The following is a 22,435-nucleotide window of genomic DNA, read 5'->3' as shown; positions in this document are numbered from 1 at the left end:
GAGCAGCGAGTAACAAAACGAGTTCCCCCTAATGACAGGACCCTGGCGAGGGAAGATGCAGGCATTGGGTAAAAAAAAAAAAAAAAAAATGGAGCCCTCTTCTCTGGAAAGGATCCAGAAAATGCACCCAGGATTGTGTCGGTTAGGATGTGAAGTATTTGTTATATACAAGTGTCTGGATAACTGAAAATCCATCCTTTAAGTTTTACTACGTCATCTGATCTCATTATGGTGACTTTGGCTGAAAGGGTTTCTCAAACGAATCATTTAGCTTGCTGCCTTCTTGAACAATACCCTGGAAACTTTTCCTGTTGTGCGTAGGTCATTTTTAAAAATAACAAGCCTCGCTGAGGTCCATGACGAGGGGATACCCCAGGACAAGCTGCGATGCACGGGGAAGTGTGCCTGTGTGACATGGTCCCTCACTATTACCTTTTGGGAGGCGCAGATTTCGCTTCTTCCACCTTAAACTACCAACAATCTGACTGTGACCATTCAGCCTCTACTGGGAACTCCTTTAGTTAACGCTCCTCATATACTGAGATGCAGGATATCAAGGTCACCAATGTTGCTGACACTGTGTCTAGAGTATGAATAAAAAGGCTCTCAGTAAGGAGCAGAGATCCTTTTCCTTCCTATGCACAGGAGTGAAATGCCTGCACTTGGTACACAGAGCTTGGGACAGAGCCTTTCCCTTGTCATGAGCCTATTGGTCATGAAGGAGCCAGGATGGGGACGGGGGTAAGGCCATGGGCTCTCCAGTCAGACTGCTAGCATTGAATCCTGACTCTCCATACCCCAGATGTGCCACACGTGCAAGGTACTTATTACTGAGCGTGGAGTACAAGGTAAGCTAGCAGGCACTCAGTAAGCACAAGCTACACACATGCATAGACATACATACATTTTTTGCTTCTCTCTGGCTGCACTCCTGAGAGCTAGTTTTTGCAGTTTTAAAGCCTCTAAACACACTGAGCGTTCAAACTACCATTTTATGCGTGGTCTTCCTGTACAACATTTTCCGTCTCTGATGTTTGGTCCCATGGGATCCTCCACCGACCAGAGCGCTGTGGTTAACACACCGAAACCTAGAGATGCCGCGACACTTTCTTGCTCTTTAAAAAACCATTCCTAAGGCTCCATCTACAATTAACAAGATGAGTTTATCCTTCTAGTAGGCAACTCTTAAGAGTTTCCTCTACCAGAAAAGAAACATTTACAAACTCAGAAGGTAGAATAATTAAAAAAATAATAATAATCTGAACTCAGAATAATTAAAAAAATAATAATAATCTGAACTCTTTCTCTTTGTCTAAGTCCCAAAACCTAAGAAGAAGACCAATATCCCAAACTAGTTGCCACGATCAGCTGTCAGGGCCTGCCCAAATGAGAGGGAACCATTCACAGGAAAGGGTGTCAATGACAAGGAAGCACCCTGGAATTCAAATTCGCTAAGATTCAAATTCTCTGGAATTCAAAGCTGTGGTAGAATAGAACCATAAACTCTGTGCTTATCTAGCTGCTAACCAAAACCTTCCCAGAGAAAACAACATTCACGGAAGATCATCCTAGAGCCCCTTGGAGCTCTGAATTCTATCAGTGGGATCAAGCCAGACCACCAGAAGGTCGTACAAAGGACTACCTCATCTCAACCCATTATATAATGTCATAGCTTCAGATCTGATGCCAGGGCACATGGGAAATAGGCCATGTGGATTCTGTTACTCTCTTTGTTATGAACAAATGTTACCAATGCCTCTACCACGCAGTGCCCCTTACAATAATAATAACAATAATTTTAAAAAAAAAGTTCCCACCTGGGAAAGCTACTTTATACTCTCATGCTAGAAAAGACTCTGAGTCCACTGAGAAACTGGTAAGCGACTTCCTTCCGAGTGGTGAGTATCAGGCACCTGACCCTGTCTCCTTTCCTGACTGCCAGGAAACTCGAGTCACCTTGGAAGCTCAGATGCAGCAGCCCTGAGAGCTCCTGTAGCCCCCCACATTGCCAACCTCCCTGACCTTGATTTCTACTTCCCTTTGCCTCGGATTTTCTACTTGATAATTCCTTTACCGCAGGTATGCTTCTTTGGAAGCCTCCCCAGATGCTTTTCACAAAAAGGGACGGATGTAAATAAATAAATAAATAAACAGACACGAAATAGCTCAAGGAGAGCAGATTCGAGACGTGCGTGTTGGCAACGGAATGCACGGGGTGTAGGGGTTCCTAACCTGGGGTGTGCATAGACGGGCTTCCGACAAACCTCGCACCGCTTGAAAGAGAATGCGAAATCACGGGGCTTTTTGCTTATAGCCACAGCTTGTGCCAGAGTCTGCAAAGTTTAAGAAGCACTGCTCTAGGACGTAGGCAGAGGAGACCAAGAAGCGTGGCCAACTAAGTGAAGCAAAGACAAGGGAGCCGGGGAGGTGCAAGAGAAGGTGACGTCAGCCCTGGGCTGATACCACCAGCCCAGCACTTCTGTGCAGTTAGCAGTCCTTCTCGTCCGAGTCGGACCATCACGTTATTCATTTGGTTGCCTATGAACCTACCAGATGGCCTGCTGTAGTTGACAAGGGCCTGCTGCTGCGGCGGCGGCGGCGGCTGCGGCTGCGGCGGCGGCTGGGGCTGAGGCGCCGCCTGCTGCTGCTGCATGCCCGGCAACGTCCTTTTCCCCTGGACCGCGAGCTGCAGCGTTTCGGGGAGGGGCTGGCCCCGGGCCAGCATTTTGTAAGCTAAAATCTGAGCTCGCAGCTGATGCAGCTGGACGGGACTGAAAGGCGAGGGCCCCCTGCTGGGCTGGCTCATCGCCTGCGGGTCGCCTGGGATGAGGGTCCCTGGCTGGCTTGGTGGCATCTGCGGTGCGGTTGGGCCACTTCCCGATATAGGGCTGGAGACATGCTCGGGGGCTCCCAGCGGAGACGGGTGCGGCGACATGTAGCCTAGAATGAAACACAAAAAGGAGGGGTCACAGGCTGCCCCCCGCGACCCTGAAGGAAAAGCATTCCCGAACGTTTTGATAATTTTCCAGAACACCACTGACAGACAGACATCGAAAGCATAGGTAACTTAATAATTATGTGATTTTATATAACTTAAAACTTACATATATCAAATGTATACATAATTTAAAGAAACAGGCAAAAGTAATTTTAATAATATATAATTTAAATCGACATACCCCAAATATTATCATTTCAAAATATAACAATTATTAAAGAGAGATTTTACGTTCTTTTCTTCCTATTCAGTTACGGCGCTGTCTCCACTGGGACTAACCACATCTCAAGTGATGGACAGCCATATGTGTCCTAGAAAGTAAACTGGTAGTGGCTGTCGTACACCTAAAGGAAGGGCACCAGGGGACAGTATTATACGTTAAAAGTAGCCCGACCTGGAGAACAGAACCTGAAGGTGTCTGCTCTGTCGCAGTGGGGAATGAGTCTCTCATGGGGATATTACTTGGTTTATTATAATGCACTTTATGAATAATTTGCCATGATTGAGGGCCTCCATTGTTGTAGGCACTAAGCAAGGCATTGTACATACTATTTTAGCTGAGTTCTCCCTGGAAACAGAGACTGATGGAAGGATTGAGCGGAGCTGATTTATCTGGAAGGCGCAGGGGCACTAGCAGGGTTGTGGAAAGGTGCTACGCGGAAGGGACGGTAGCCAGTAATGGGTGCATGATTAAGCCAGCTGCTGTAGTGGGTACCTGAAGATTAATCTCATGCACAAGTTCTGGGATAAAAGGCACATAACTTGCCTCCAAATTATCCCAGGGAAGGAGCTGGGGTATTTACACTCCATCACTGGTCACTGGTTATGACTCTGGGGATCATTAGTCCCCGGGGACTTTGCCATGTGTGAGGAAGGTGGACTCAAGTAGACTGAAGGTGAGATGGTAGTCTGGCCAGTGGATATAAGGCTGGTGGGAGCACAGAAATGGTAAGAAGAATTAGAGGGAAGTGAGTGGAGTATACGTGTTTCCTACAGTCCTCGCCACATCCCCAGAAGATATGTACCGTCACCTCATTTTTTAAAATGAGGAAAGGGAGGCTCAGCGAGCTAGTGAGTTACCCCAGGTCACACAATCAGATCTTGGTAGCTCCAAGATGCAAACCAAGGTTTGTTTGATTCCAAGGCATATGCTCTTTCCATGGTCTAATATTAATTTGGTTTTATAAAAATAAATTAAAGCCTTGAAAATTTCAAAAATCTTCTAGAACCATTTACGATACAATATAAAAATGAGAGTAATCTGCTTCAGTTACAAGAGATCTAAATGGGAAATTGAAGAATACTTAAGAAAGAAAAGTCAAAATGCACAAAAATTTCAAGGAACTTATTTCAAGAGATGAACTGTATAGCCCGGACAAAGAATCCCTAGAAAAACACACGACTGAGCATTGCTGAAGGGAAATCCAAGAGGAAGGAGAGGACAGAGTGGCCTACTGTAATCCAAAAGGTTATCTTCAATTCAAACTGAGTGCTAATTCATCAACTCAAAGGTGTCCTAAGACACAAGTAAAATATTAGATTAAAGGTCTTTGCCTTTAATAAATGCACCTGCATCACACTTATTTTAAAGGTCATCACATAGGTGTTTATTAGGCATCTGCTGTGTGTTTGAACCCCTGTCAAATTTGAGCCAAGACAGCTCTATGCATCTACGTGGAATCACAGAGGCCCAAGAATATCTGACCCACACTGGCTGGGGACTCATCATCACCATCCACACGACTAGAGAAAATAAAGGATACAGTTACTTTTACCCCAAATTGCATTTGGAGAGGGAAACAAATTTAGCCTGATCCTCTAAGACAAGAGTAGGTTTTGTTCTATCAATTGGTGAGTTGTAGAACTCCATTCAGAGTAATCCTGCCCTGAAGAGAAATGGAAAAACTGCTAACTCATTCCCCAAATCCCTACTCTATAAGGGAGCACAAAAATCACGCAGCCATTAGGATTCTAGTTGGTCATAAAAGTTAGCCAAGAAAATGCCCCTGAAATCAGCCTGCAAGACAAGCAGAAATTTAAATCCCAGGATGTTGTTATTTATAACAATAAGCATTTAGAGAATATCGATAACATACACTTAACTTCACCATTAACATTCTTCCTTCTTAATGAGGTTAACATTCACCTCCTATTTGTAAAGCTGGTGCAAAATGGTAGTTTGTTCATTAGGAAAGCACCTTCCTGACACCTTTTTGACCAACCCTGCATCTACCACTGGAGGAAAAACTTCCTACTATAGTTACTGACATTTTCATGGTAGAAGGGATACAACCAGGTGTTAAAATGGGTCATGTCTCCTGCCTTCTGGTCCATCCTCCTTCCTGAGGACATCATCAGTCATAGCTTACCCATGATAAATCACAGGATGCCTAATACAACAGACCCAAACATTAGACAATCCAATCTAAATGCAACTGTGTAACGCTGTTCATCAGATCGCTCTTTTCAGCTATGAACTCCTGGCAAGGCAAAGTTACGAAGATGAGACAGTTACATTAAGTACAATAATTCACTTTACCTCACATTTGCTAAGAAACTAAGAGTGGAGTAAAAATCATTTTCCAGAATTAATCAATACAACAAAATTCTCCCTCAAATGTGGAAAGAAGAAGAAACTGGGGGTGGGAAAATTTGCTGCCTAGAATTTATAGGGGATGTTAATAGAATCATTCTATCACAGTATGACATTAAAAATGTGACAGTGTTTCAGCTAAAGAGAGAGAGATTTCTTTTTTTTTAATGACATGACTAGTATTCCATAAAACTTCAGGAAAATCAGAATCTAAATGATACAACATAACATATTTCCGTAATTATCTTTAGTTGAGAAAACAGTGAAGAAATTGCCTGAGAGTGAAATACCTTTGTCTGTAGGATGACTGTGTTGATGCAGAATCTGCTCTTTTTTGAAATCTGGTTTGATTTGCTCATTTAAAAAAAAAGTAGTCAAAAACTGGCAGTTTTCCTTCCCTCATCTTCAAGGGCCATTATCTCCCTAGTTTCCCCTTGCCTCAGAGAGAGGCAATCACCTCTCTCCTTTTAATAAACTTGTATTTTTCAGTGCCAATTTTATATGAATTTTCTCTTCACGCACACACATACAAACATTAAATATTATTCACTTGCCTTTAAAGGCTTTTTCTAGCCAATGGACTAAAAATAAACAACGTTATCATTGGGACCATAAGGTACACGATTCAGTATTTATTGAGGGAAATGGTTTTGCTTCTCAACCAATACCTTAAAATAACCTAATAGGTTGCTAGGTAGTTAAAGCTGGCAGTTTTCCGATCAATACCACACCTCTCTGTACCTGTGTGTTTATAAATGGCTTCCTACGACGGGGTTTTTAAAGATATATGCTATTATGGAGTCTGAATTCTTTTTAGATAATTATATAGAATAAGACTGCATTATACCAATACTACTTTATTCAAAGACATATTTTAAATAACTAATTCCCCAGCTTACACGGCACTTTACTATTTTAGCGAAAAATATTACGTGCTAGTTCTGAATCCATTTAACTTAATGCAGACTTCTGCATTCCAAAGTAATTATAACTTACTGAAATTATATAAAAATTAAGATCTATTTAAAAGTGTTGACTTTTGAATACATAAATTCACTTCTCTACCTACTTGAACAAAATTTACTAAATTTCCAGTTATGTGCTAGACATTGTGCCAAGTATTGGAGATTCCAGGAAAAATCATCATTCTAGAAGTTGAAGAAAGGAACTGAGCTATGAAAGAAATTTTAAGATACATAAAAGTAAAAATGCTCACTTATAATTCACGCATTTCAAGTGTTTTCCTTTGGAGTCTTCCTAGGGCCCCACTACTAGAAGTACTGCAAAGCCAGGAGCAGACAGAGCAACCACCAGCTCTGAGAATCACTGAATATAACTCATCTATACCTCCCAGGTATTAAAATGAGATCTACATTAGCTCTGTGAACACACCTGGCTCTTTAGAATTTAAGTGATAAACCTGGAAGTGTCGTCTTAATTCATTCTTAACACTGAATGGGTCAAATTCTTTTCTTCCTGTACCTCAAGAAGTCCCAATGATTCAGCCTGCTTTTCTAACATGGTCAAGATTTTACAAGTCATTTGCAAAACTTACGCCTGCCTGCCATCAAAATTCAGATCAGAGTCCAGGATCTTCAAAAACCTGCCCGAATATTAGTAAAGATGCACTCCTATGCCTCCATGACTTGCTTTTATATAAATATATGTATGTATTTAAAAGCAAAAACAGGGCTTCCCTGGTGGCTCAGTGGTTAAGAATCCACCTGCCAATGCAGGGGACGTGGGTTCGATCCCCGGCCCGGGAAGATCCCACATGCCCGGGAGCAACTAAGCCCGTGCGCCACAACTACTGAGCCTGCGCTCTAGAGCCTGTGCTCTGCAGCAAGAGAAGCCATGACAATGAGAAGCCCGCGCACCACAAGAAGAGTAGCCCCTGCTTACCTCAACTAGAGAAAGCCCATGCATGGCAATGAAGACCCAACACAGCCAAAAAAAATAAAAAAATAAAAAATAAAAGAAAATACATTTCTCTAAACCCTCACAGTCAAAAATCTTCCCTTGGGTTGATGGATGTCTGATCATGGATGGAGAAAAAAACTCACATACATTAGATTACAAAAAAGTATATACAACAACACATAAAGCATAAACTTTGAATTAGAATATCAACACATTAATTAGTGCTGGATTAATCATGCCCTTGGCATGTTGAAATGTCCATATAATGATTCTGAAAAGAGGTTACATTGCATCCAAAAGACTCTGAGGTGTCTTTACTATTTTATTTATTTATTTGGCTGCATTGGGTCTCCGTTGCTGCTCACGGCTTTGTCTAGTTGTGGCAAGCGGGAGCTACTCTTCGTTACGGTACACGGGCTTCTCATTGCAGTGGCTTCTCTTGGTGCGGAGCACGGGCTCAAGGCGCGTGGACTCATTAGTTGTGGCTTGCGGGCTCAGGAGTTGTGGCTCACGGGCTCTAGAGTGCAGGCTCAGTAGTTGTGGCACACGGGCTTAGTTGCTCCGCGGCATGTGGGATCCTCTAGGACCAGAGCTCGAACCCGTGTCCCCTGCCTTGGCAGGCGGATTCTTAACCACTGCACCACCAGGGAAGCCCCTGAGGTATCTTTAATATGCCTTCAATAATGAGGAGAAAAGGCACCCAGGAGAAGAGAAATCTACCATATATTGATTTGGCCATTACTGTGGGTTGAACTGTGTCCTCTACAAAGAAATGTTGAAACCCTAACCCCTGGCACCTGTGAATGTGACCTTATTTGGAAATAGGATCTTTGCAGATGTAATCAAGTGAAGATGAGGTCACACTGGATTAGGGTAGACTCTAATCCAATGACTGGTGTCCTTATAGGAAGAGGGAACTCTGGACACACACACAGACACACAGGCAAAATGTCATGTGGAGAGCAAGACAGAGATTGGAATGACAGATCTACAAGCCAAGGAATGTCAAATATTGCTGGCAACCACCAGAAGCTAGAAAGAGGCAAAGAAGGATTCTTCCCTAAAAACTTCAGAGAGACCACAGCCCTGCTAATACCTTGATTTCAGACTTCTGGCCTCCGGAACTTTGAGAGAATATATTGTTTTAAGCTACCCAGCTTGTGGTAATTTGTTACGGCAGCCCTAAGAGACTAAGAGAGCCACCCACCAGCAATGACAGGCTATTCCACTGCCAGAAAAAGCCACCTTACAAAGTAGGAGTGTACAATTCAAGGGACACGGGTGGCTCATCTTACCTTCACATCTATGCTGTTGCTGGGAGGCAGACCTGGAGTCTCCTTCTGGCCCTGTCACTTACCGGATGTGCAAACTTAAGAAAACAAAGTAAATTCTCTGAGCTTTAGCCTCTCCATCTATGAAACTGGGGTAATATAATTTATCTCACAAGATCAGGGTAAAGATTCTGCATGAAGTACACAAAGCACTTTGCAGAGTGCTTGGACACACGGTGGCCAGTAAAACTACTAGGATTTTGCAAAGAAAATTGCCCACATCAACCATAAAGTTGTGTTGGCGGGGATAAGGGGAGATTTCTACAGGGAAAAGAAACCGGCTGGATTCCATCCTCCTTAAACACGTTCTCTGGAAGTCATAATTAAAATAACCAATAGGAAAGATGAAAGACTGTGGTATAGAGCCAAAATCAGGTATGTAGCCACAAACCTTGGCTGTGTTGGTCCATCGGACTCTGGGGAGGGCCCATTCCTGGGTGAGGTGGTCGCATAGCGGTACCCTTCATGGATCCACAATGGATATCTTCCACAACCCCCTTGTCGTGCATACCATCAATGGGCTGAAACATTTACAGAATATCAGTTAGACGTCTCTTTCAGGCATAATATTTCTATCTGGTGTTTTAAGACCCCTTCCTAAAAAGTCTTCAAAATTGTGGCGCAATCATCTATTACCCATATGATAGTCATATATTTTGACATGTATTTTACATATATTACTATTTACATAGATTTCATAGATGGGACAAAAAATAAAATAAAAAAGACTACACTAATAGGATCAGCAAAACTACCTGTGAAGTCAAAAGTTAAGGCTTTAAACAGTTGAAATTTTTTTGGTCATGTCAAAACCTGCAAATAAAAATGAAGTTCTGGGGGCTTCCCTGGTGGCGCAGTGGTTGAGAGTCTGCCTGCCAATGCAGGGGACACGGGTTTGAGCCCTGGTCTGGGAAGATCCCACATGCCGTGGAGCAACTAGGCCCGTGCGCCACAACTACTGAGCCTGTGCGTCTGGAGCCTGTGCTGGGCAACGAGAGAGGCCGCGATAGTGAGAGGCCCGCACACCGCGATGAAGAGTGGCCCCCACTTGCCACAAGTAGAGAAAGCCCTCGCACAGAAACGAAGACCCAACACAGCCATAAAATAAATAATAAATACTTAAAAAAAAAAAAGTAAACTCAGAACCATCTGCTTTAAAGCACCAGTCCCATATCCTTAAAAAAAAAAAAAAATGAAGTTCTGTTCAGAAGGTAGACAAATATAAACTATTATTCCATACCCTCTTAAGTAAGTCCTGAAACCTGCCATAGGTTGAAGCTAGTCCAAAGTCTGAATGAAGGAAGGAAGACTCTTTGAAACGTCTGTGATGATCTACTTTTTGGTAACTTTTTTTCATCAGAGGGGAAGGAACCATGGAAAGTTTAAAAGTTGAAACCAGAAAGTTCCAAGGCAGTTGGGAAAAGAGGGACAGACAGGGTAGAGCGGTGAACGGGGGTAAATACTGAACGGGAAAGAGGGTGAAACAGATGAAGCTATACTACAGAGGGAGGAAGACAGAAAAAGGTTAAAGGCAGAGTTTGGAAAAAAATAAAGAACACAGGGGCTGGAAATAGGACTTGAGGCCTTGTACACAACAGACACCCAATAAATAGCCATTGAATTGACACTAATCCAATCCAGAATTGGGCAATGGAACATGTGTTTGAGAAAGGAAAAGTCTATTCCTCCCCAAACTGGAATAGCAATTTTCAAAACAGCCTGAAAGGAATATTTCCAGGAGTTTATAGAAACCAAATGACTTCAAGCAAGAAAGTATGAGTGTTTGCAGTTTTGGAGAAAGGAAAGTTAATTTCTGCAGAGTCAAAAGCATGCACTTGAAAAGAGGAGAAATTTACCATAAAGAGGATGTTCAGAAGAAAAATGGGAAGAATTTGGTATAAAGAGTGTCTCTGAGTCTGTTAAATAGTAATAATAGAGAGGAAATCAAAGCAACACAGCAGATGTATTTAGGCCACTTGTTTATTTATTTCCAGTAATGTTGAAAAGCAAAAAGCTGAAGCTCAGAGGGAGACAGAGGAGAAAGACAAGGAATAAAGCTGCCTATAAAAAGATTCTCAGAAAGTGAAGGCATCTGGTCAGCAGGTGTGAACTCCAGGCACTTCACCATGTCCTCACCCAGGGAATTATCTGAGGGACTGCGGGCTGAGGAAAAGCAGGATGAGAAAATGCAAAACTTGCAGAATGAGAGCAAAACAAAACAAAAAAGAGCACTGATGGGGGCAGAGAACAGCAGAAAATGTGACGAAGATGCTAGATAACGAAACAGAAGGGATCAGAAGATACATTTATACATAAAAACAACCCAGGGCAAAAACATAACATTAACCCAATACACTCATGCATACGTTTAACTTTTAAGTGCTTAAATAATAATAGAGGTGAGCTAAATATTTTCCTTCAAATCTTTCATTTTGGAGGTGAAACATCCTTAAACCCTTCTGAAATTAGTTAACCCGCCTGGACTAAGGTTAACAAGTGACAGATACGGTCTATAATACACCTCCCAAATTAATATGAACACAAGATGATTTAATGACTTCGATATGTCTATACGTTCAATATGTCTCCTAAAGAATGTGATATGGAAAACAAGTAACTTTATTCCTTTACATACCTGACAAGCTAAAAATGTGTTTAAAAGAAATCAAAAAAGCAGGGAGAGAACTTGGGGATATTATAGGGCTATCCATGATATGTTGTTAAATGAAAAAGATGTTGTTTCAGAGTAATTAACAGTGATGATATGATGCTATTATGGTAAAAGGAAACATTTTTTAAATCATACCTGAATATGCATACCTGTGCTTAGATGGTATTTTTACTGAAGATGGAGAAAAGTAAGGTATAAAAAGCATATACAATAAGCTGTTACTGGGGGTGAACCACTTCTTTTATTTATGTCAATATGGTTTTACTTTTCAAAATAAGCATATATTAATTTTCTGATTTGAAAATCATCTAACAAAATTTGCAAAAAATGAATCTTCCCTTCTGGGCTGCAATGCCTTACCTTAAAACTGACCTCCAGGGACTTCCCTGGTGGTGCAGTGGTTAAGAATCCGCCTGCCAATGCAGGGGACACAGTTCGAGCCCTGGTCTGGGAAGATCCCACGTGCCACGGAGCAACTAAGCCCGTGCACAACTACTGAGCCTGTGCCTAGAGCCCACGAGCCACAGCTACTGAGCCCACGTGCCACAGCTACTGAAGCCTGTGCGCCTAGAGCCTGTGCTCCACAACAAGAGAAGCCGCCGCAACGAGAAGCCTGCGCATCACAACGAAGAGTAGCCCCTGCTCACCGCAACTAGAGACAGCCCGTGTGCAGCAACGAAGACCCACTGGAGCCAAAAATTTAAAAAAACAAAAACAGGGCTTCCCTGGTGGTGCAGTGGTTGAGAATCTGCCTGCTAATGCAGGGGACACGGGTTTGAGCCCTGATCTGGGAAGATCCCACATGCCGCGGAGCAACTGGGCCCGTGAGCCACAACTACTGAGCCTGCGCGTCTGGAGCCTGTGCTCCGCAACAAGAGAGGCCACGATAGTGAGAGGCCCGCGCACCGCAATGAAGGGTGGCCCCCGCTTGCCGCAACTAGAGAAAGCCCTCGCACAGAAACGAAGACCCAACACAGCCAAAAATAAATAAATAAATAAATAAATAAACAAAAACAAAAAAAACCAAACTGACCTCCAGTCCTACACAATTAAAGGGAAGACTTGCTCTTTTCTGCGGTAACCTTTCTGTTCCAAACCAGCCCTGTCCACCTGTGATGTCACCCGGAAAAGATGTAAAACCTCTACACATCTCTTCAGGCCTAACCTTCAGGTAATACACAATGGTCCCATAGATTTTCTTTGGCTACCGCTACCTCTCAAAGCAAATTGTCACAGAGGATCTTGTTTGCTTTCTCAAAAGGCCATTCTCTCTTCTTTGCATCTCCTGCAAAGGCGTAATGCCCAAGGCATACCGCTATGCTCATCCCAGCAGCAACAACCCGAATCTCATCAATGGAAGATTATTATAACTTTCATCCAGAAACAAACAACTGGCCCTGAGCTCTGCAAAATCAGAGCCCTCTTCCAAAACCAGAATAAAGCCACTTCACAGACAGAGAGCAAAGTGCATTTTTAGGAATTCCCTAAAAACTATTCTATTTCAATCAAAGCTTTTTTGAAAAAAATCCTTTAGGAAAGGACTCATTTTCCTTTTACTCTTTGGGACCTACGGGATCTTTTTAGGGAAGAATCATTTTCAATACGTTCATTCATGGATTATATACGGTACTTAACATACATAGTTGGAAAAAAAGCAAGACTTATTCACTAATATACTTATTTGCCAAGCCAAAATACCTGCAACCCACAATTCATAGGATCTGTCAGAACTGCATATTGTAGGACTTCCCTGGTGGTCCAGTGGTTAAGACACCATGCTTCCAATAATGCAGAGGGCATGGGTTTGATCCCTGGTCAGGGAAGTTCCACATGCCACGTGGCGTGGCCCAAAAAATAAAAAATAAAAAAAGAGAGAGAGGGAGAGAGAGCTGCATATTGTAGCTAACACTTTTTAAAAAGCCAAGATCAGATCTTCCTGACTGGTGCAACATCTGTAACAATAAAAGAGCCTTAGAATGTATGTTTTCAATAATGTACAAGATAAAAGAAAGACCTAGCTTGATTCTCTTGTAAACAATAGTAGAAAAAAGAGAGGGGGCTTATCAGTGATTATTAGCCATCCATGACTCAGAAGACAAGACTGGATGGGAGAATGAACTCTTACCTTATGCATTTGATGCATGCCTTCCTGCGGGAAGTCAGCAGACCCCATCGACGGCATAGGGTGTGAGACACTTGGAGGCCCAGGACTTGGCCCCATCATACTGTGGACGGAACCTGGGGATGGTCCAGGTCCTGGACTGGGCCCAAGAATTGGTCCAGGAGAGGGTCCCGGCCCTGGCGAAGGCCCTGGGTGGGGCATCGCACCAGGGTCTGTGGGCGTGGACATCTACTTCTCCTGACTCTGCCAGTCAGTACAGTGATACTGAGTTGGAAAGAAGAGAAAGGAATGTTTTAAACATGATGTTAAGATCAGAATAAAACAGTTGTTAGTATTAGATGGTGTCATTTCTGTAACAAACATCAAACAGAACTGCCCTGTCTAGCCCGGATGTTTGAGAGAGTGTGATATATATCCATCTGCCCTAGTCTTTATGAAGACCACTTATTTAAAATGATTCCCCGGAAAGATATAAATCATCTAAGATCCAAAAAAAGGCTCACTGGAGAAACTCAAAATTTAAGACATAAGGAGAATTCTAAACAAGCTTAAAATTTATTACTGAAGTCAACAGATGCTCTCCATTACTTGGGCACCTTACAAGTCATTAACCCCCCAAAGCCATTAAAATATAAACCTCCTAAAGCAGTACCCAACCAAGACCCACTTGCATAAGTCAATAAGCATTCCAACTTCACAGAATTCTAGAGAGTTAAAAGGGGGAGAAAGTACAATTTCATAAATTGAGAACGAAAGGGAATCGCTAATCACGGGAGAAGAAGAGGTTAACGGGAGTCAGACAAATATGGGTTCACACAGCCGCGTATGCAATGACGCACTGAGACTAAAATGCGATGGTACGTGTAAACCATAGCTCTGTGCCTGGCACAACAAGCAGCCTCTCTTACTGAGCATTACTCCCCGGCCCTGCCACCCCTACTCCAGCAGAAACGAACAGAAGGGCAGGTTAAGATGTGGTCCTCCCACCAGGTAATTAATTGAAGACCACGTGGACATTGGAGGGCAGGGGTTCATCCCAGGCCTCTCTGGGGTCCAAGACTCACAAGAGACATCAACCATGACTCCTGGATCGGGGCCCACCAGAGACGTGGTATGAAAATTCCGGTTCTCCAGCAAAGCGGTATTCCATCACCCATGTGCCAAGACTTCTTGGCATCCCCACCGGGGAACTGCCTCATGAGGTGGGTACGAATGAATCTTGGATATCAGCCAAAATGAGTAAATAAGCTGTTTTCTGAATTTTGATGGAGATGAATGATCCCAGGGTAGTCATGGTGATATATTATGTCATCTGGGGGCACACACCTGTACACACAAAACCTCTTCTGATGCCGAACTCACAGAATCCTAAGGGGACTTGCTTACCCACTGATTAGTGGCAGGGAAGAAATTAGACCATAGGGGCCCGGTCACCCACAGCAGGGCTCTTTCCATAGTGAAATGAGAGGTTTGAGGGAAAATTAAATGAAAAAAACAAAAAACCCACATTACTTCCATTCTTAGCTAACTACCATCACCTCTCGAGGAATCTCTAGAATGTGAGGGCCATGAGGGTGAGGTCTTGCTCTTCTTCGCACCTGTATCCCCAGCACCTCCAACCAGCATGGAGTAAGTGCTCAGAAAAGATCTGAATGAAGTGTAGACAAGGTTGCAAGGGCAAACTATTAATAGAATCAATTATTAAGAAATAAAAAAAATTAAGAGAGCAATCAGGGTTTGAGCTATGTTCAAACAAAGAAATCTTAAAAGTGGAGGCAAGAATTGGCCAATCTGATAAATGAATTAGGGCTAAAACAGGAAAGGATGAAAGGCTGCTTTGGAATGATTATAAGCAAGGGATCACTCAAACTGTTTTGCTGATACAAGATGGGACTAAGAACACAGTTCAAGTGATTTCTAAAACAACAGGGAAGCTTGGACCGTAAATTATAGTCTGAATTCACTAGAGAGCCAAATGTTATTATTTATTCTTTGTGATTAACAAAGCAGGCGGAAGTAACTTTTTTTTTTTTTTTTTTTGCATTCCACCCCCTCACATATACACACACCCACCCAGGTTCAGTCAGCATTTTAAATTTAGGACGCTGACGTCAATTCAGGGGTACTACAAGTTAAAATGTTCTTTCATGTATATCAGCAAACTAATAAACCCCTTTATTTTTTAGTGAATAAAAGGAAATTGCTTACTTCCTGTTATGATTTACCTTGAAATTGGCTTCAATGGCTATGATGGCAAGATACCACAAGTTTGAACAATGAAGATACAAATGCTCAGTCAGCCTGGTAGTCCTACTTTTCATGTTGTATATTTTAATATCTATTATCCCAAAATACCAACGACTTTCTGTGCATATAATGACTTTCATCTGGGAGCCTCGTAGAATGTTGTAATTAATTGTACGCAGTCCCACAGAAACACTCATCATTTTTTGTTATAGGAAACTACTAAAAACTTCTTAGGGGGAGAACATATGAGACAGGAAATGGAAGAATATGGGCATAAAGAAGAATGTTACTATAGGAACGTGTTATATAGGAAACTTTTTCGTAAGAAGAGAACCTTTAGGAGCACGGACTTAATGAATGTGTCCGTGAAACAGCACAGATGAACAAACGAGAAGCCAGCTCAGAGAAACAGCACAGTTGAACAAAGGAGCAAACCTGCCCCATCCCGCACAGCTAAGGGATCTGGACTACCGCACAACTTGAACGTGACCCTCTGGCTTCTGACTGGGAGCCCAGAGACCTTGGGTTCTGCCCACCTCAGGGCTGCCACCAACCCCGGGGTTCCCGGGCAAAGCGTGTTTTTTTTTTTCCTGGGGTTTCTCAGCTTCCTCTGGGCTTGGAATCGAAGCATCTCAAGGCTCCCTGCATCTGCCTATCCAGGACTTGCAGCATCTCCCGACTCCTCCAACCTTATGCGCGGGCGCGCTCATCAGTGAACCTCCAGGGCAGGACCCGGGCCGTCCCAGGATTCACGCCACGGCACCATCACCCAAGCGGACCAAAGAGGAGCACCTCTCAGAGACGAGGCCACAGTCCTGGCCTCCTATTCCTTCCTCTTCATTTCTGGGGGCAACGTCACGGTGCAGCTCCAAGACACAATTAAACTTTCCCACAGCGTAAAGCAATTCGGGGGTGTAAGTTACAAAGAGGTGCGAGTCTCCAGCAGAGGCGCAGGTCATTACTAAGTCCCTGTGGTTAAGGGTGAAAGTCCAGTATTGGCCAACTCAGCTTCCCCCTCACCCACCCTCCCGGTCTCCCTAGGAATCCAAACCCCTTTCTTTTCTCTTCCAGGCACCAATTAAGTGATGCAGATGGGGTGGTGACAGTGGGGACAGGCACAGGGCGGATGGGGGAGAGCCGATGGCTCCAGTAACCTTGAGAGGGCAGGAGTGCCAGGTCTCTCCGCAAGATAACACTCAAAATCTATTTTTATTTTGAGTTGGGGGGCGGGGTGGGGGAGTTTTACATTGTCACCAAAAAGAACGGCCTGTTCCATAATTACATGGCCAATATAAGGAAGAAAACGTGTCTGTGTGTAAGGAGGTTAGGCACACAGACCTCCCCGTACCCCGGCACTGCCAGGCCTCTCTCCTCCCCTCAACGCTTTCCTCCACCTCACACCAGCACTCCCCGAGGGCCGGGCTGCTGTGTTCTTAGCCAAGAATTTTTCAGCAGTACACCCTGTCTTTTTTCGTCCTGACCCTGCCTTTACAACCGGGGAGTGCGTGCTTTTTAAAAATAAAAGTCGTTGGAGCTTCCCACAACTCCAACCACTGCAGACATCCTCCCTCAGCCCGAATTCCCTGCCTCTCCCCTTTGCAGAAAGCCCCAGCACACCCATCTGCATATTAAAAGGAGTTCAACTTCATGGAATTTTAAGGGTCACCAGTCCAACCATGACAACCAGGACAGAACGTCTACCGTCCTGTCTCGCTCCAATCAGCTGAAAGATCCCCACACTTGCAGTAAGACTTAAACACAACCCCATGTGCTTCGGAATCATTTCAGGGACTTGACTTGAGGACACATTTGGTCACGTCCCCATTTAAAAGAGGAGGGCAGGAAGGGACCACAGAGCTTGCCCAAAGTCACATCTGTAAGTAGAGCTTTTTATCTCTTGACTCCCGGCCCAATACCGAGTCACGGCCCCATCAGGCAAGCCAGGCCATCCACCGGTGTGGAGAGCTGTCACTCAGGCTGAGCAATGACGCACAGGAGTGCGAAGCGGAGGATGCAGAAGCAAAGATGGAAACAATGGGAGATGTCGCGAGGACTGGGATTTGGCTGTGATCCTATGTTAATGTACGAAGGGACAGAGGAGTGAAGAAAAGCCCTCGAGAGAATATGAGGCAGAGACAATGTTATGAACTTAAGAGGTCGGTGATGTTTAATCAAAGATCCAGAGGACCTGTTTTACTCATCTATTCCGAACTGTCCTGGCTCTCCCCTGGGCACAAGGCATGGAGGATGTACAAAAATGACCAGAGGGCTTACCCAGGGCTCTGCAAGTCTGACAGGGAAACAGGACTTATCCATAAATAGCAGTGAGAAAAAATAAAATAAAAAAAAAAGAACATGCAAGTTCCTGCAAGACCAGAAGGGGTATAGCTAGAGTGTCCACTGTAGTCACGGGCAGGAGAGAGGACTTACAGCTTGGAGGGCGGAGGCAAGGAAAGGGAATTAAGGGAGGCTTCGTGGAGAAGGTGGCATTTCTGCTAGGCCTTGCAGTAAAAATACATAATAAATAAATGTTTCCTAGCAACTTTTGTTTTCTAGTCACAGAAAGAGTTTAGGGGGAAGCACAACCACCTGCACTAGATAACACCTCAAATAACTCTTCACAAAACGTAATAAGGAAGCGTGGGGTAATCTTGGATCTCCAGCAGACCTTTACCTCTGCTGCATTTACAGAAAGACTTTGGGGTACAGGTCAAAGGTGGAATATGAGAAATAAAAGTTAGGCCCAGTTCACATCCCTAAGAATAACTGTTGTTTTAAAGTTTTCTGGCTGTTATGGAGAACGATTAAGGCTCAGGAGATAGTTAAGATAAGAGTTCTTTTTATGTCTGTTTGCTGATTCAGACTGTCTCCCCTGACCCTGAAGGTTTTCTCTGTAGCTTTCTCTATAAATGAATTGAGAATTCCCCCACAAGAAGTAGCAACATCTCTAGAACTGGAACACGAGTGCTGCTGTTCTTGATGGGGGAGTAGAGAGTAGGTAAGAACAGCAAGAAAGATAAAAGAAATAAATCTACCAGAAGTTCCTTTTTTAGAGGCCAAGGTTGTCTGGATAGGTGGTGAAATGTACCCAAAGCCCTCGTGCTTCTTGGTCTGAGACGTGCAACTTTAAACAGTGCACGGAATGATTTGTGCCACAGATAAAAACCACACTGTGCTTAGAGTGAACATTCTACGTGGCTGGCCTGAAACTCGAGAAAAGCATGGAAAACATCTTTCTCGTTGTCATTCCCGGCGGTTTACCATTCAAAGTCGAGGTTGTTTTAAAAAGCGGTTGGATGAAAAGTGTGCTGTGTTTGTTGGGCTTCTGCGAACTCCGCGTCGTTGAGTCAAGGAAAGGAATTAGGATTCGAGCTGCTGCCCTCACTTGGAATAAAAAGCCTTGGGACCGGAATAAAAAGCCTTGGGACCGTCCCTGGCCAGAGTCAGACCCGGCAGGGGCTCCAAGGCAGATCAGTGCAGGACAAGAGAGAAAACAAACTTCAGGGGCCAATTACAGCCCCGTGAGCCCCAGGCACTGCCTCAACAGGAACCTGGCTCTTGACATTATCACCCTAGACATACCGTGAGCTGCCTTCTCAGAAGAGTCTACCTGTGATGCAATTCCATGACCTCTTTGGTGAGGACAGCCAATGTTTCCACAAAGGAAAAATTCTTTTAAGCGGAGTGTTTACGAGAAAACCCAAAGTACTAGAAGCTCCTCAACAAAAAAGCACTCCGGCAGGGCATCCCTCTAACCCAAAATCCATGTCCACTGGTAGTTACAAAGGTAATCACAGACAACTATCACTTCTTAAATTCAGTTGAACCCAAACTGCTAGGTAATTGGTCAAAACCAAAACAGACAAACCAACAAAAACTAGTAGCAAAGCGTGACACCCTGAAATGTAATTCGTGTGTATTTACACATACACCCATCCTTCCTAGGTTCTGTTAGGCCCCTTTGCAAGGCAACCTCATTTGGGATGCTGATAAGAATCAATGATAGCCACTTTCGTCTCTGTCTGCTAAGATAATTTTATTTACACACTAAACACGTAAGAGTCTGAAATACATACTGTAAGAACTTTTTCTGGCTGAGATGGCACACGTTGACTTAGCAGTAAAACTTGACCATTATATGCTGAATGAACCCCAGCAGACCAGTGAGATGCCCCACTTTCCCCGACTTTCACAGCAGCAACAGAAATTCAGGCATGAACCCTTCAAGTTCACTGCAATTAAAATGAATAATGGCCATTTACAGTGTTAATCTGCCATTAAAAAATAAATCACCACGTAGTTTGACCTCTGAATTTCAAGTTCTCTTTTACAAAACAGGCATAATAGTAGTCAGCTATCTCAATTTTGATATGAAGCAAATAAAGTATTACATATGAAAACACGTTGTGAGCCAGCGTATAAAAACGTATGTTATCGCGAGGGTCCTTCTAAAGCCTTCAATTCCCACCCTGGACTTGAAGTCACAATCTGCTAGATTAATCTAACATACTTTTTGTTCATGAATTCCCTTGCTCCAGACTTCTGAGAGAAACCTCCAACACACGTTGGATAAAACGTTCATGCTTTAGCCTGGAAATCAAGTCTTTCTACCTTCTCCAACTTTTATCTTTTGAAAATTCTTCCCAACTGGAACCTCTTGCCCTGGGCAACCAGGTCAAAATTGGTACATTGGTCTTCTCACAGTTTCTTTAGGCTCGGGCCCTGTGATCTCAGGACTTTCTCCTGATCTCATATGATCAGCACCCACCACCCCACCCCTGCCCTCCTCTGGCCACAATCGTCCTCCATCTCGCAGACTTTATCTACGCCATGCACTCATGAGAGCTCATCCTGATCTCTCCCTGTATCAAGTGGTCTGTGCGGTTTACAATTTGCTATTCACACATGTTCAGGCATGTTCTTTATAAGACATAAATTCTCGATTGCAGATCATTCATTTTTTTACGGATTTATAGACTTTGCTTAATAGCATTTTAGTGCATGTAAGAATCCAGCACAACAGCAAACGGCAAAAGAGTTGCAAATATTTGCAAAGCTATTACATGCCCAGCTTTCCTCACGGACATTCAATTTCCAAGTTCAATGACTTAACTCCCAGTAGGATGGTAAAAACTGGACAATACAACCTCAAGAAGGTAAAGAAACACAGTCATTCTAAACAAGAAAACACAATCCTAACACAAACTGATAGAGAACTTCCCTTGGACTTCTGTTAACCTGTAAGATAACATATCCCAATGCTTTTTGGTGAAAGATTTTTTTTGCTGTTTTTAAGTAACTTTAATTCCACAATTCTGAATTCAGTTTAAACAAACAAACAAACAAAAAAAAGAGAGAGGGGGGAGTTATATTTAATGGGTTTTAAACTTCAAATTTATTTCAACTTCTATGAATTCCATTCATCAATTTACAAAAGGGTCAGCCCATATTTCAATTAGGTCAGTTTCTAAAAAGTTTCTAAAATATTAGTGCTTGCAGAGAGGTAGATGATATATTGGCAGAAGACTGATGCTTAATGTATGTGGAACCTAGAAAAATGGTACAGATGAACCGGTTTGCAGGGCAGAAATTGAGACACAGATGTAGAGAACAAACGTATGGACACCAAGGGGGGAAAGCGGTGGGGGATGGTGGTGGTGTGATGAATTGGAAGATTGGGATTGACATGTATACACTGATGTGTATAAAATGGATGACTAATAAGAACCTGCTGTATAAAAATATAAATAAAATAAAATTCAAAAATTCAAAAAAAAAAAACGAAGACTGATGCTTATACACCACCTAAAATTACATAGAATACTGTTATCTTTTCAAAAATATAAAATTATACAGGCATATTCCTTGATGGTAACTGAATGTTCTGAAAGTCTTATATCTAATAAAACATTACAATTCATAGTCGGCTTCAGTTACATAATAATGTATCATGAAGTCCAGAAAGGCACCACTTATGTAAATATTTCAGTCAAAAATCCTGTATTTCATATCTAAAGCATCATTCCAAATGAGTGAATTATTTACTTATTCTCTCATAATTAAAATTAAATAATGTTTATATCCAACATTCAAAAGATTCAACTATTTAGCTCCTGAATTTCATCAGCTGTGTTATATGTTTTGCTAAAGTATAATTATTCAAGTATCTCCGACTGTATCTTTAAAATCTCTAATATATCTAAAACACTTTCAAAAAAAGCGCTATATTAATATGAGGGGAAAAAGTAATAATAAACAGTAATAAACTTGTAAAGTTTTCCAAACCCAGGTTGCAGGATCCCATTTAACTTGGTGATAAATATCTTAGGCAAATAAATATGCTATGTTTCATAATGACTCTGGCAGAACTAAGTTTTAGAGTCCTATATTCCCTGGAAAATATAGTCATGATTTTCTATGTAGAAAAAATAAACACCCCAGGGCTTCCTAAATACTCTACCAAATAACCTACCACCACCTGTATTTTCTATTCCCAACTACTTATAGAATGATCCATGACTTTATTAACTGGCTAGAGATTAAAGTTCCATAA

General features: G+C 42.8%; 1 protein-coding gene across 2 annotated transcripts in view; it reads right to left on the bottom strand.

The window, feature by feature from the left end:
* The window catches only part of SMARCA2 (SWI/SNF related BAF chromatin remodeling complex subunit ATPase 2), a 173,490-nt gene that overhangs the window by 148,225 nt on the left and 2,830 nt on the right, over positions 1-22,435 (bottom strand). For both annotated transcript variants that reach the window (XM_082470824.1, XM_082470825.1), the window contains exons 2-4: positions 13,639-13,899; positions 9,234-9,363; positions 2,551-2,940 (exon numbers count right to left, since the gene is read on the bottom strand). In XM_082470824.1, coding sequence (XP_082326950.1) covers positions 2,551-2,940; positions 9,234-9,363; positions 13,639-13,863 — 745 coding nt within the window. In that variant the 5' untranslated portion in view covers positions 13,864-13,899. The remainder of the gene's footprint in view (positions 1-2,550; positions 2,941-9,233; positions 9,364-13,638; positions 13,900-22,435) is intronic.

Source organism: Balaenoptera physalus, assembly GCF_965194825.1.
Source record: "Balaenoptera physalus genome assembly, chromosome: 7".
NCBI lineage: Eukaryota > Metazoa > Chordata > Mammalia > Artiodactyla > Balaenopteridae > Balaenoptera > Balaenoptera physalus.
The sequence above is the reverse complement of the archived record's forward strand: the minus strand, read 5'-3'. Positions and strand labels throughout refer to the sequence as shown.